The sequence below is a fragment of the Pyrus communis genome, chromosome 5 (genome assembly GCF_963583255.1).
Source record: "Pyrus communis chromosome 5, drPyrComm1.1, whole genome shotgun sequence".
Lineage (NCBI taxonomy): Eukaryota > Viridiplantae > Streptophyta > Magnoliopsida > Rosales > Rosaceae > Pyrus > Pyrus communis.
In genome coordinates, this window is record NC_084807.1 from 7,072,395 (window position 1) to 7,085,609 (window position 13,215).

Below are 13,215 nucleotides of genomic sequence, written 5' to 3' on the forward strand. Positions count from 1 at the left end.
AACTTTATCATACAAATATCATAATCAGAATTGTTCATTCTCTTTATTATCATCTAAAGATCATTCAATTTGCAGATCTTTTAGTCATTCATAAGCAGCATCCTGGCTAAATGATCTCCAAATTAAATAATTATGTAAAGATTTGACAAAAAAAAATAATTATGTAAAGAAATGATCTTTAGATGATGATAAAAAGAATGAACACCTCCATTTCTAATGGTTGTATGATAAAACTAAGTTAATCTCAAAAGGAGGGGAGACAAGTAAGCTCCTCCACGAGGGAGAGACAAGTATTAAGATTATGACTTATTTCCAATGTGGGTTTGCCTTTCCTTTCCTTTGCCTCAATTTGCCTCTATGACAGCTCAAATTAAAGTGATCTCAATAATCAAACCATCTTTCCCTTCCTCTCAAAAAGCTCTAAGAAAACTTTTGTTGCAAGTCTCTCTCTCTCTCTCTCTCTCTAACAACCTTCATAATGAGATAGAAACACTGAGGCTTCTCTCAATTGTATTCTTGATTTTCTCCAAGAAAACATTTGAGAGTGATATAGATATAGGGTTTTAATCATTTTGTCACTTTAATTTAAGCACACGTGTAGCTAGCCAGGCATATGGCTAATGCTAATGCTAATGCTAGAACAACAGCAGCAGGTGCAGCAGCTCCAGCAGCATCAACATCAAAGTTCATCAAATGTGTGACAGTTGGAGATGGTGCTGTTGGAAAGACATGCCTTCTCATCTCCTACACTAGCAACACTTTCCCTACCGTATATATTTTCTTACCTTCAACCCCTTTATGCATCTTTTTTTTTCCTTTCTGTCATTTTCATTGAATTTTTCATATTTGTTTCCCATTATCTTCTTGTTTTCTCATCAGTCATACATGATCTTTCTTTGTAATTAACAGGATTATGTTCCAACTGTTTTTGACAACTTCAGTGCCAACGTTTTGGTTGATGGGCAGACTGTAAATTTGGGTCTCTGGGATACTGCTGGTTCTCTCTCTCTCTCTCTCTCTCTCTCTCTCTCTCTCTCTCTCTCTCTCATGTATATTATGCATGCTGAATGGGAATTTTAAACTTTGGTTGCTAGCTTGTACTACAGTTTTCTGCCAATTTTTTTTTTCTTTTATGACAATTATTGGTACTTTTGTTTGATTTTAGCATCACAAGTATCTGATAATTCATTTTGGTTTAGTTAAAACAGCTTAAGACTGCATCTTTCAGCTTCATGTGACTAAAATGAACAAACCATCTAAAACCTATATATCTGTCAGCATCATTTTTCAGTCTGCATCCATGAACCGTGTGTTCTTCACAATAAAACAAAGAATAAATTGTAAACCTTTCATCCTAATAAGTAGGATATGAATGCCAATTCTTTGAAATTAGAGTTTTTTTTTTTTTTTTTTATACAAGCTAGGAGGAGAGAACCAAACTTAGGACCTCGAATGTTGGGGTAAATGCTCTTACTTCGTAAATGATGATAGCCGCTTGCAAAAGTAGAGTTGTTTAAAAGAATTAAAATTAGCGAAATGTGCGATGCCAAGCTTTTTGTAAAGAGAAAAAGGTGGAGTGAATGAGCATACTGTATGAGATCCTAAAAGGGTCTTTCAGATTCAGCGAGTCAGGTTCCATGAAAACAGAAAAACTGAAATGTTATACATATATTTGAGAAAACATTCCTGTAACAAACAAAGAAAATCAGAATTACCAAATTATATATTATATATATATATATAATATGATGTTCTATCTGTGTGAATTAATTTTGCAGGTCAAGAAGATTACAACAGATTAAGGCCTCTTAGTTACAGAGGAGCTGATGTGTTCCTTCTTGCCTTTTCCCTCATAAGTAGGCCTAGCTATGAGAACATATCAAAGAAAGTGAGCTTCTTTTTTCTCTACTTTAGCTATAAAATTCATCTTAAGAATCACTTTATCTAAATTGCATGTACCAAATGTATATTCTAATCAGATTCTTGTTTTCTCTCTCTTTTTTCTTTTTCTTTTTCTTTTCTCCTCTTGTTATGGTGGAGAAGTGGATCCCTGAGCTAAGACATTATGCCCCATCAGTGCCTATCATTCTTGTAGGGACAAAACTAGGTAATCCATTCTTTCCACTACCAATTGCTACCTCTGCAAATTGGATTGATCTTTCCACTACCAATTGCTACCTCTGCAAATTGGATTGATCTAGTTTATGTTTCTTTTTTGTTTATAAATTTCTCTATGCTCTAAATAATGGAGAATGCTGTAAATGTCGAGTCCAGTTGAGTCCAGGAGTATTTTTCTCGAAGCAGTGTGAAGTGTTTTTTGCCACGAAATAATCTTTTGAGAGGTTTATTTGTTGAAGAGCCCTAAAGGTTAAAATTTGAACGCAGCGGAGCAGCTCATGTTTTTTGAATTTCTCTGTGTTTATGTCTTTGCTGTTTTTCAACAACTTATGGTTTATTTGCTAGGGCAGATCTGAGGGAAGACAAACAATTCCTAATGGATTACCCCGGGGCAGGTACCATCTCTACACAACAGGTAGATTTCCACTTCAGCTACTTTGGTCCTTTTTAATGCTGTTTGTGTCATTGCTACTGCATTAATCTAATTTAATCTAATTTAATCATTCTTCTGCATTTTTTCTAATATTTTAGGGTGAAGATTTGAAGAAGCAAATAGGTGCTGTGTCGTATATAGAGTGCAGCTCAAAGAAACAGCATGTAGGTCTCACAAAAATATATATACATACACGTGTGTGTATATGCGTGTGTGCGCTCATGAAATTCACACAAGATAAACATGGAAGGAAAAATGTAGTTCTTTTATGTTCAAGTCAATACATGGTCTTCTTGAGGAACTTCTTCAGGAACCTAAGGATTAATTTCAGTATATTAGTCCGAAATTTGCACCGAAGTTCATGTCTATACACATGGTAATAATTTGGACACATTGTTGACTCACGAAGTAAGGGTACTAAAGTGTCCAAATTGAAATCGTGTATAAAGTTGACTCACGAAGTAAGGGTACTAAAGTGTCCAAATTGAAACCGTGTATAAACAGTGCTCTTTGGTGCAAAACTTATGGTACTAAATTGAAATCGGCCCTAGTAATCTGTCACTAGGTCTTGTGGCTTGTGCTGATGAGTTGAAAAATTATTGTTAAAAATTGCAGAATGTGAAGACTGTTTTTGATGCAGCTATCAAGTTGGCTCTCTATCCTCCAAAGTCCGAGAAGCAAAAGAGGAAATTGAGCATCTGCAGCGTTCTTTAACCTCTCTCTCTCATTGAGAGCTTATTATACACTTTGTTCATTCTTTCTATCCCTCATTCTCTTTCTGGGTGCTTCCATCTCTTTTCAGAGAGAAAGTGTGCAATATTTTTGTGTTGTTTACTTAATTGTAAGGTTATTGTTTACTCTTTTCTGAGAGAAAAAGTGTGCAAAATTTGTTGTGTTGTTTACTTAAGTGTGTGCAATATGTGATCAAATTATGTATATTAGATGCGTCAGTATTAATTTTTAGATGGCCTGCATGGAGTGGTTCTCACTTACAGATCTCCCAGTCTCTTACACTAGCAGATTCCCTGTGAGAAGAAAACTTACGTCGTTCTGCCACCAGCTAACGGCTCGAGAGATGGAGATACTGGTCGCACCATCTTAGCATTCCATAGGACGTCATCCTGGAGCCCCAAACTGGCCACCAAACCACCAGCAGAGTTTGAAATTTGCCCAACTTAGCTTTGAGGCCAAGCGAAGTGCCCATCTGCCATCGAGTTCAATTGAACTCCTCTGTCAGGGTACACCAGTGGCGTCGAAATCCATCCACAAATAGCATAGGGACAATCCTTTATAAGGTAAAGGGCTGTTTATCCTTGAAAACCAGAGTACCTTAAAGCGATCCATCCCAACATGTCTTCTCACCAAATTCTCCCTACTAGGACTGATATCTCAACAGATTCTCCATGCGCACATCTTCACCCTTGCTTCCCATAGATTTTTTCCACAGAACTTCACAAGGGTTTGGATTGATGGAAGAAGAAGCTACATCATGAGCCTCTTCTATCCAACTGAGAGCAACATAATAAGCACTCTTAACAGTGAAAGGTCCCTTCAAGTTGAAATGCCAGATCAATCTATCCTTTGGCTTACTAATGCTCAGAGGCAGGGAGCAAAGAAGAGGCAAATTCCACTGTGGGGGAGCACCAATGATTAATTCCTCTCTTTTTTATGTTGAGCATATCCAAGAAAAACACACTTCAAAGCACATGGATCCAGTTTACTCGGTTGCTCTTAGGAACATGAACAAACACCACACATCCAAACACTCATGGTACAGATTTGGAGGTGGAAGGTAACTTGCAATGATGAGTGACAGTTTGGAGTGGTGTTTGAAACTGTAGAACACCGGAGGGAACTAGGTTGATAAGATATGCAGCGGAGCAGACAGTCTCCCGAAAAAAAGATCGAGGCATGTGAGCTCCAAAATGACAGGCACAAGCAACTTTCAGTAAGTGTTGGTTCTTTTTACTCCATTTTGTTACGGAGTATAAGGACATGAGCGTCGGTGTTCAATACCATTATCCTGTGAAAAACTTTTGAAGCTCATAATTAACAGATTCTCCTCCATTATTTGAATGACAAACCTTAATTTTAGTATCAAACAGGGTTTCCACCATTTTGTGGAACTGCTGGAACATAGAGCACAATTCACTTTTAGATTTCACAAGACACATCCAAGTCATATGTGTGCAATTATCTATAAAAGAAACAAACCACCTAGCACTAGTAGAAGTAGATCGGAATGAATGATCATAAACGGTGGGTCACTTTTATCATACTTGAAGGGAATGAAACCCGATGGTTTTTTGCAAGTTCACGAACATCACATTTGAAACTCGAATCACTAAAACTATAAGATAGCGAAGGAAATAACTTTCAAAGATATCCAAAAGACGCATGGCATAAACTTTGATGCCAAAACCAAACTTCTAATCTTTGTTTCTCAGATGCAGTATTCATCTTGAACGCTTGACCCAACTCATCAACTTTTGTTGGTGGTCATGTCCAAGTAGTCGAGCTTACCCTTCCTAGTGCCATACCAATTATGTTCCATGTAATAATCGCCTGGAAAAACAATGTTTTGGCCAAAAAGTTATAGCACAGTATAGGGTATCAGAATTCTGTCCAACCGATAATAACTAATAAGCTATAATCCACTAAGGAACACCTAAAACTGAATCTGCAATCAATGAATCTGTAAGAGAAATAAAGCCTTCCCCTATTACCCGGGAAGGGTTACCATTCGCATTAGACACCACATATTGAGTGGATGTGCGAAGATCTTCGATTAATCCGGGATCACAAGTTGTGAATTTTGGAAGGTGGTAATTCACCGATTCTCATTAAATTAATTCTCTGTACAATACTACTATATGTAGCCATATGTTTACAATCAATTCCTACTAACTAGCTACTAATTGACAGCTTATAATACAACATAAGAATGTAATCAATTACAATATATTAATAATATTGGCAAGTATTGATGATGATCCGTGACTTTCTCAACACTCCCCCTCAAGTTGGTGAGTGAATGTTGCGACTCCCAACTTGCCTAGCAAAGAATGAAATCTTTCCTTCCCAAGAGCTTTAGTGAACAAATAAGCAAGTTGTGATATGGCAGGAACAAATCCCGTCACAATTTTTCCTTCCATAATCTTATCTCAAACAAAGTGACAAGCAATCTCAATGTGCCTTGTTCACTCGTGAAACACCGGATTTGCCACAATACGAAGAGCGGCTTGATTGTCGCATAACAGGGTAGTCGGCCCTTGGTCTTGAATTTGAAGATCTCGAAAAAGGCTTTGGAGCCATGCAAGCTCACAACATGTTGTTGCCATCGATCTATATTCGGCTTCAACAGAAGATAAGGATACAATTTTTTGTCGTTTGCTTTTCCATGAAATAAGGCTATTTCCAAGGAAAATGCAATAACCAGTAGTTGAACGCCGAGTGGTAGGACATCCTGCCCAATCAGAATCACAATATGCCTTTAACTTCAATGAATTTTGAGAGGGAAACATCATGCCTTGCCCTGGTGTGCCTTTCAAATATTTTAAGATGCGTAGGGCAGCTTCATAATGAGACTTTTGAGGTGATTGCATGAATCTACTCAATAAATGAACTGAATATGTAATATCCGATCGGGTTATAGTGAGATATATCAACCGACCAACCAATCTTCTATACTTGGTTGGATCTTCTAATGCATTCCCATCATCAGGGAGTAATTTTAGATTTTGTTACTTAGGAAAACTTGCAGGCCGTGATCCTAGAAAACCAACATCATTTAGGATATCCAACAAATACTTTCTTTGTGAAATGAAAATACCTTGTTTTGATCGTGCCACCTCAATCCCCGAAAAATATTTCAAATTACCAAGATCTGTGATACGAAACTTGGTATTCAAAAAGGATTTGAGATCATCAATTGCTGTGAAGTCATTCCCCGTTATCAGTATGTCATCCACATAGATGAGAAGCACAGTAAATGATTTTCCTCTTCTCTTAGTGAAAAGTGAGTAGTCTGCTTTGGATTGAACTAACCAGCTGATCGAATAGCTTGTGAGAACTTGAAAAACCATTGTCGAGAAGCTTGCTTCAACCCATAAAGCGACTTATTAAGGCGACACACCAAATTCTCCCCCTGTCATCGAAGATTGGGTGGTGGAAGCATGTAGATTTCCTCTATGAGATCACCTCCATGAGATCACCATGAAGGATTGCGTTATGGACATCAAGTTGATGAAGTGACCATGAGTGAGTAGCATCAAGAGCAAGTAAGCAACGGAAAGTGACAAGTTTGGCCGTGGGGGAAAATTTATCGTGATAGTCAATACCTTCCAATTGGGTATAACCTTTAGCAACCAATCGAGCTTTGTAACACTTTATACTCCCATAAGATTTTCTTTTGATCTTATAAACCCACCAACATCCAATTGGTACTTTCCCGGAAAGGAAAGGAGAAAATGTCCAAGTGTCATTGGCCTGAAGCGCCTGGAGTTCCTCATCCATGGCCTTGCGCCACTGGGGATGTTTGGCAGCTTCTGTATAACTATTAGGCCCCAAAATAGTAGACAATTGTGCAATGAAGGATTGATACTTGGGAAATAGCCCTTGATAGGACAAGTAATTAGAAAGATGATACCTTGTACTAGGATCGGAAAGCGAGGAATTGAGCCGGGAAGGGGGGCAACGTAATAGTCGGGCAAACATAATCATGGAGCTTAGTCAGCAGAACTCGGATGTGACTGGAATGTCACAAAAGGGCAAGGGATGCAGCAACATGCTAGGCAGATGCTAGACACGGGTCCAGAGAGACAGCAAGCCCATCAGGAAAGGCTGGGACTTGGTCAAGCCCGTCAGTGGCAGAGATGGGTAAATGAGGGACTGGTGCTGGGCCAGAAGAAAGGCCCAGGTTGGCAATTTGGTGGTTTAATTGGGAAGAGATTGGGACCGTAACGGGTGGAAAGGAGATTGGGCCTGGTGGAAGGTCAATATTTGGGTCCGGGGTAACTGTTTGGGATTGAGGATTTTTGTGGAATGGGAAAATAGTCTCATGAAATGTGACATCTCGACTTGTAAAAATTTGTTTGGAATTAAGATCATATAATTTGTAAGTTTTTTGCCCGAAATGATACCTGATGAAAACACATTTTTTAGCCCGAGCATCGAACTTATGTTGTGGGTGAAGATTAGTGGCATATGCTAAACACCCAAAAGTGCGTAAATGGGTATATGAATGAGGGTGACCAAATAATTTCTCATAAGGTGTAAGGCCTGATAAGAGGGGGTAGGAATGCAGTTAATTAGGTAAATGGATGTGAGAATGCAATCATCCCAAAAGTGCAAGGGAATATGTGACTGAAAATGCAAAGCATGTGCGATTTGAAGAATATGTCTATGCTTTCGCTCCACAACCCCATTTTGTTGAGGGGTGGAAACACAAGGGCATTGAAAAAGTATGTCATGATCATTAAAGAAAGTATGCATAGAAACAAATTCGCCGCCATTATCAATTCTAATGGTTTTAATTTTGTGGTGAAATTGTGTTTCGGCATAGGCAATGAAAGATTTAAGCAAAGATTAAGTGTCTAATTTATGACACATGAGATAAGCCCAAGTGCAATGAGTAAAATCATCAACAATAGTAAGGAAATAATGAGCACCCGAATGAGAAGCTACTCTATTAAGGCCCCAAATATCACAATGTATAAGTTCAAAAGCATGCTTGGTATTAATATGATTTAATCCGAAAGACAATCGAGTTTGTTTTGCCAAAGGGCAAATATCACAAGGTTTATTTTTAGAATGGGAAATTTCAGGAAAATGTTTAGCTAACAGCTGAAGTCTCAAGGGTGAAGGATGACCAAGTCGTCGATGCCACGTGATGGAAAAAACCTTGGGAAATAAGGTAGTTATAGGTGATGTCCGCCCTTTGGAGTCCACCAAATAATAAAGCCCATTACGTTGTCGCCCCCAACCAATCATCGTCCTCGTCTCCAGATCCTGTAAAATACAAAAATTAGAGTAAAAGGTTACTAAGCATCCCAATGATCGAGTTATCCGACTAACGTAAATTAAGTTGATCAAAAATGAAGCTATGCCAAGCACATTATAAAGAGATATTTGGGAACCAAAACTGTAAGTGCCAACAGAGTTTATGCAAACCTGAGTCCCATTAGGTAATGCCACGGGTGGTAGAGGTGGATTTGAGGTTGCATTAGTCAATGGGAGACTAGATATGTGGTCAGTGGCACCAATGTCTATAACCCTTTGAAAAAAAAGAGATCCACCTGCTACATTTGCCTTGGAATCAAGGCCTATCATTTGACTCATCATGGACAAGAGTTGCTGAAATTGTTCAGTGGTGAGGTTGGGCATGGACGGTGCAACGGTGGATGCCACATTGTTGACAGCAAGTTTGTCGCTCGGCTTGTTGTCGTGCCCACCGGAACTACTCGAACCACTGGACTTACCATGAAGACGGTGTCTCGGTGGAATCCATAGAGCTTCCAACACGTTTCAATAACATGATGATCCTCATCGCAGTACGAGCAATGCAACGGCTTCCTCTCGAATGATTTTCCTTTTCCATTGTTGCTACTGTTTCCACGGCTTGTTTGAACAACCATGGCTACAGGTTCAATGAGGCTAGGCCCAGCAACCATGCCTCTCTGCTTCTCTTCTTGTGCCAACATGGAATAGACTGATCGAATCGAAGGCAATAGTTGAATAAGCAAAATCTTCCTATGAATCGCAGAATACGAGTTGTCTAACCCCATTAAAATCTGCAAAACCTTGGTTCTCTCCACCTGTTCGTTGTTGAATTGAACAGCCCCGCAAGAACACGGCTTTAAAGTTTGGTAGGAATCCATCTCATCCCACAAACCTTTAAGCTTGGTGAAATACACATTGATAGGTTGTTGACTCTGTTTAAGACGTGCAAGGTCACATTGGATTTCAAAGAGACGAGACACGTTTTGTTGAGAAAAATGTTCTCGAAGAACATCCCAAACATCTTTGGTTGTTGTTATGTACACCACACTGGTGGTCAGGTCGCCGGAAAATGTATTGAGAATCCATATAAGGATCATGCCATTGCACCGTTGCTAAAGAGCAAATTCTGTGGGCTTTGTCTTCGCAGATGGTTGTTCAACACTTCCATCAACAAACCCTAATTTATTTTTCGCACTGAGTGCAATTAACATGGAACGACACCAAGTGCCATAATTTTCACCGGTAAGCATCATTCCAAGGTGATTAGAATGATGAACATAGAAAAGACTAACAAGATCACTAGAGGGTTCAAGTTTGGCCATTGCTGATTTTGTTTCAATGCCAGATGTTGAATATTCCACCATAACCCAAGAAAATAAGGAACTAAGAACCCAAGAAAATAATTCACCGATTCTCATTAAATTAATTCTTTGTACAATACTACTATATGTAGCCATATGTTTACAATCAATTCCTACAAACTAGCTACTAATTGACAGCTTATAATACAAGATAGGAATGTAATAAATTACAATATATTAATAATATTGACAAGTATCTTGATGATGATCCTTGACTTTCTCAACACAAGTCATATGATTTATCACCCCCGAATGATCAATCAAAACAAAATTAGTGTTATACGAGGAAGTAGTCAAAACACAACTAAGGTACCTGAATTAGCTTCATGAGCCGAGGGCAGAGCCGGCTCTTTAGCACCCACAAGAGCAGTCTAAGAGATAGATGATACATGAAATGATTTGCCAGCAGTTTTTTTCTGGTTCCTTGAGTGGTTCCCGCCTAGACGCCTAGGCTGGGCACTCGCCTAGACATTTAGGAGCTAGCTCATTCCCGCCACCCGACTAGTGCCTAGCACCTTTTAGAACCTTGAGTATGCCACCGTAAATAGTGCAATTATCATTTTGAACAATAATTTACAATGTGCATGAGAGATTTTGGTAAATAAGAGACTGTTGTCGACTCTCACAATAATTCTGCTAATAATTGATATGAAACATAAGACCTCACACTTCCCAGTGGAAAAAAAATGCTAGATCGTCATATTGGAACTATTGAAATTGGAATTTTTGTTTATGTTACCACGTTGAATTGGTAAGAATTATATACTATTCGGGAAACAATTTAGATCCTAGTAATTAGCCTATTCAATATGTTTCCTTTCCTACACTCCTATAATCATGGATAAATTACAATTTACAGGATCAGGGAAATCAATACCAAATCATTTCTTATTCTCAACATTCACCATCAAGTCGGAATGTATGTTGATAATTCACAACTTGCCAAGTAAGATAGTAAATTGTGATAGGCCCATCACTTTGTGAACATGTCCACTGGTTGCTGTGAAGTTGATATGTGAGCTGTTTTGATAATTTCACTTTGGACTTTTTCCTGTACAAGATGGTAGTCGATTTCTACATGTTTAGTTTGCCCATGGAACACAAGATTTAAGGCAATGTGGAGGGTGGTCTAGTTGTCGCCATACAATTTCACTGGATACAAATGTCAAAATCCAAGTCGTGTAGAATAGACTTTAACCAAATAATTTCACAACACGTTGCTGTTATGGATCGGTATTCTACTTCAGCACTTGACCGTGAGAACGGTGGCTTGTTTCTTGGTTTCCCAAGGAACACACAGTACCCAGTAAATAATAGTTGAGTACCACAGCACCTAGTCCAATCAGCATCACAAAATGCATTCGATTGTATTGGACTTTTTGTGAAGAAGAACAAACCTTGTCTAGGTGTGCTTTTGATGCAATACAAGACCTAGTGTGTTGCCTCTAAGTGTGATGCACTTGGTTTTTCCACAAAGGGGATTAGTATGTGGACTGGATATACTAGGTTAGGCCATGTGATAGTCAAAATGAGTCGACCAACAAGTTTCCGATATAACCAAGGTTCTGAAATATATTCTCCATTGTCTTTGCTAAGTGATAAATTTTCTTCCATGAGAGTTGATAGGAGCATATTTATGCGACTTAGTTAGCTTGTTTTCTTCCATTTATGTTGTTAGTTCCTAGTTATTTTAGTATTTTAAGCTATTTTCGTGTGTTTGTAGGTCCAATTGGCTAAAGTGGCAAGAAAGTGCAATTTGGAGCATTTTGGAGCAGTTTTGGGCTTGGAATGGTTAGCACATGCTTGGAGCAAGGTGGATGGACGAAATTGAAGACCAAAGGAGGCTAGGAATCTGCTAAAGAGATGGAATAAATTAATTCAAGACTTGGAAGAAAAGGAATCAGCCACAAAGAAGGAAACGTGAGTTAAACTTCCTTATTTTGACTTAGTCAATCCTAATCTTTTCCTACTTATGTTCCAGCTATCAAAGGGGTTCCTAATCAATTTAGGACACCTAAATATAAGTTCTAGAAGCCTTCATCCCAGTCAAAGAGTCCTTGTTGCACCAATCTTCCCTTTCCCTTTCCTTGCTGTGCAAGGCAGCATCTTTCCCTTTCCTATTTCCTATTTTCAATTCCTGTCACAACTTTCTTATCCCTTTTCCCTTGGGATTATGATTTTAATTACCCTTTTTTCCTTGAGGATTTGGGGTCTAAATCTTTCCTAAAACTTTAATTAAAGCCATGATCATTTCCCTAAAATATTCAAATTCTGCCGCACCCATTCACACATCCATATATCACATACACAATTCTGAAGCAATCATCTATTCTCTCCACACACACACAGCCGCACCAACCATTCAACCATCCTTGACCATAATACACCATAACCCAAATTCAGCCATTCCACACCCTTGTGCTGCAGCCTAACAAGGAAGAAAGAGAGGAAGAGCAGCCTTGGGCGTTTTTGTCATTCAAGTTGGATTGTTGGAACGTTTTTAGGTGTAATCTATCTTTTGTTTTCAATGTTTGATTTAAATTCTCTTTGTTTTGCTGTGAACATGAGAGGCTAAACTTGTTTTAGCTAGAGGAGACTTTGAAACCATGATTATATTTGCGATATGAATTGATTAATTCCAGTTGTGATTTCATAAATTGTGAATGCAATTTACTTAACTGTTTGATTAAGAACTTATTCTTGTATGTTAATTAAGGAGGCCTACTTAGTTTGCATGCATGAATTTGATGCTAGAATATAAGGGAGTTTCACATAATCGTTACAAACTTATATTCACAAGTAGTGAAGGTTGCTAGTCACAATCGCGTTAAGTTAAATTCCTGGCATGAGTATCATGATGTTATAGTTAGGAATGCCTTGTCAATGCTTCTGATTTTCACAAAGCTTAATGATCTTTGCTTGTGTCTCTATTATGCAGTTCATGTAGGGAACTTGGGAAGAAAAATTTGGTTGCCGATGCGTTGTCCGTCCAATTCAATGACTTGAGGAAAATCTTAGGGTTAATTAGTGATGTCACGGTTAATCTGGGGCATTGAGGTTCATGGTTTATTGAAAAAACAACTGGAAATCAATTTGGATGCAAGTGTGTCATGTGTGGAGAAGGACCCTCTAGCTAGCTAATCACCCATCAATTCACCCAAATTCGTATTCCTTTACTTAGTTTCTGCAATTTACTTGTTTTTACTTCAAATTTGTCAAAAACCCAATCTCCTTTACTTTGTTGAGTCAAATTAGTTAGAATATGTCCTAATTTGTGTTTTTAAGTGTTTTGAGTCAAATTAA

At 38.4% G+C, this 13,215-nt stretch overlaps 2 protein-coding genes across 2 annotated transcripts; one reads left to right on the forward strand and one right to left on the reverse strand.

Moving 5' to 3' along the window:
• The first annotated feature begins 212 nt into the window (after nt 1-212).
• LOC137735451 (rac-like GTP-binding protein RAC2) lies at nt 213-3,639 on the forward strand. Its single transcript, XM_068474874.1, has 7 exons — nt 213-769; nt 910-997; nt 1,779-1,888; nt 2,044-2,107; nt 2,469-2,533; nt 2,650-2,715; nt 3,167-3,639. The coding sequence occupies exons 1-7, from the start codon at nt 614-616 to the stop codon at nt 3,263-3,265; spliced, it is 648 nt and encodes a 215-aa protein (XP_068330975.1). The 5' UTR covers nt 213-613; the 3' UTR covers nt 3,266-3,639.
• Nucleotides 3,640-3,926: 287 nt separating this feature from the next.
• LOC137734213 (uncharacterized) lies at nt 3,927-9,648 on the reverse strand. The gene is made up of 4 exons (XM_068473514.1): nt 9,085-9,648; nt 8,848-9,025; nt 8,521-8,560; nt 3,927-4,059 (listed from the first exon to the last, which is right to left on the reverse strand). The coding sequence occupies exons 1-4, from the start codon at nt 9,646-9,648 to the stop codon at nt 3,927-3,929; spliced, it is 915 nt and encodes a 304-aa protein (XP_068329615.1).
• Between the last annotated feature and the right edge of the window lie 3,567 nt (nt 9,649-13,215).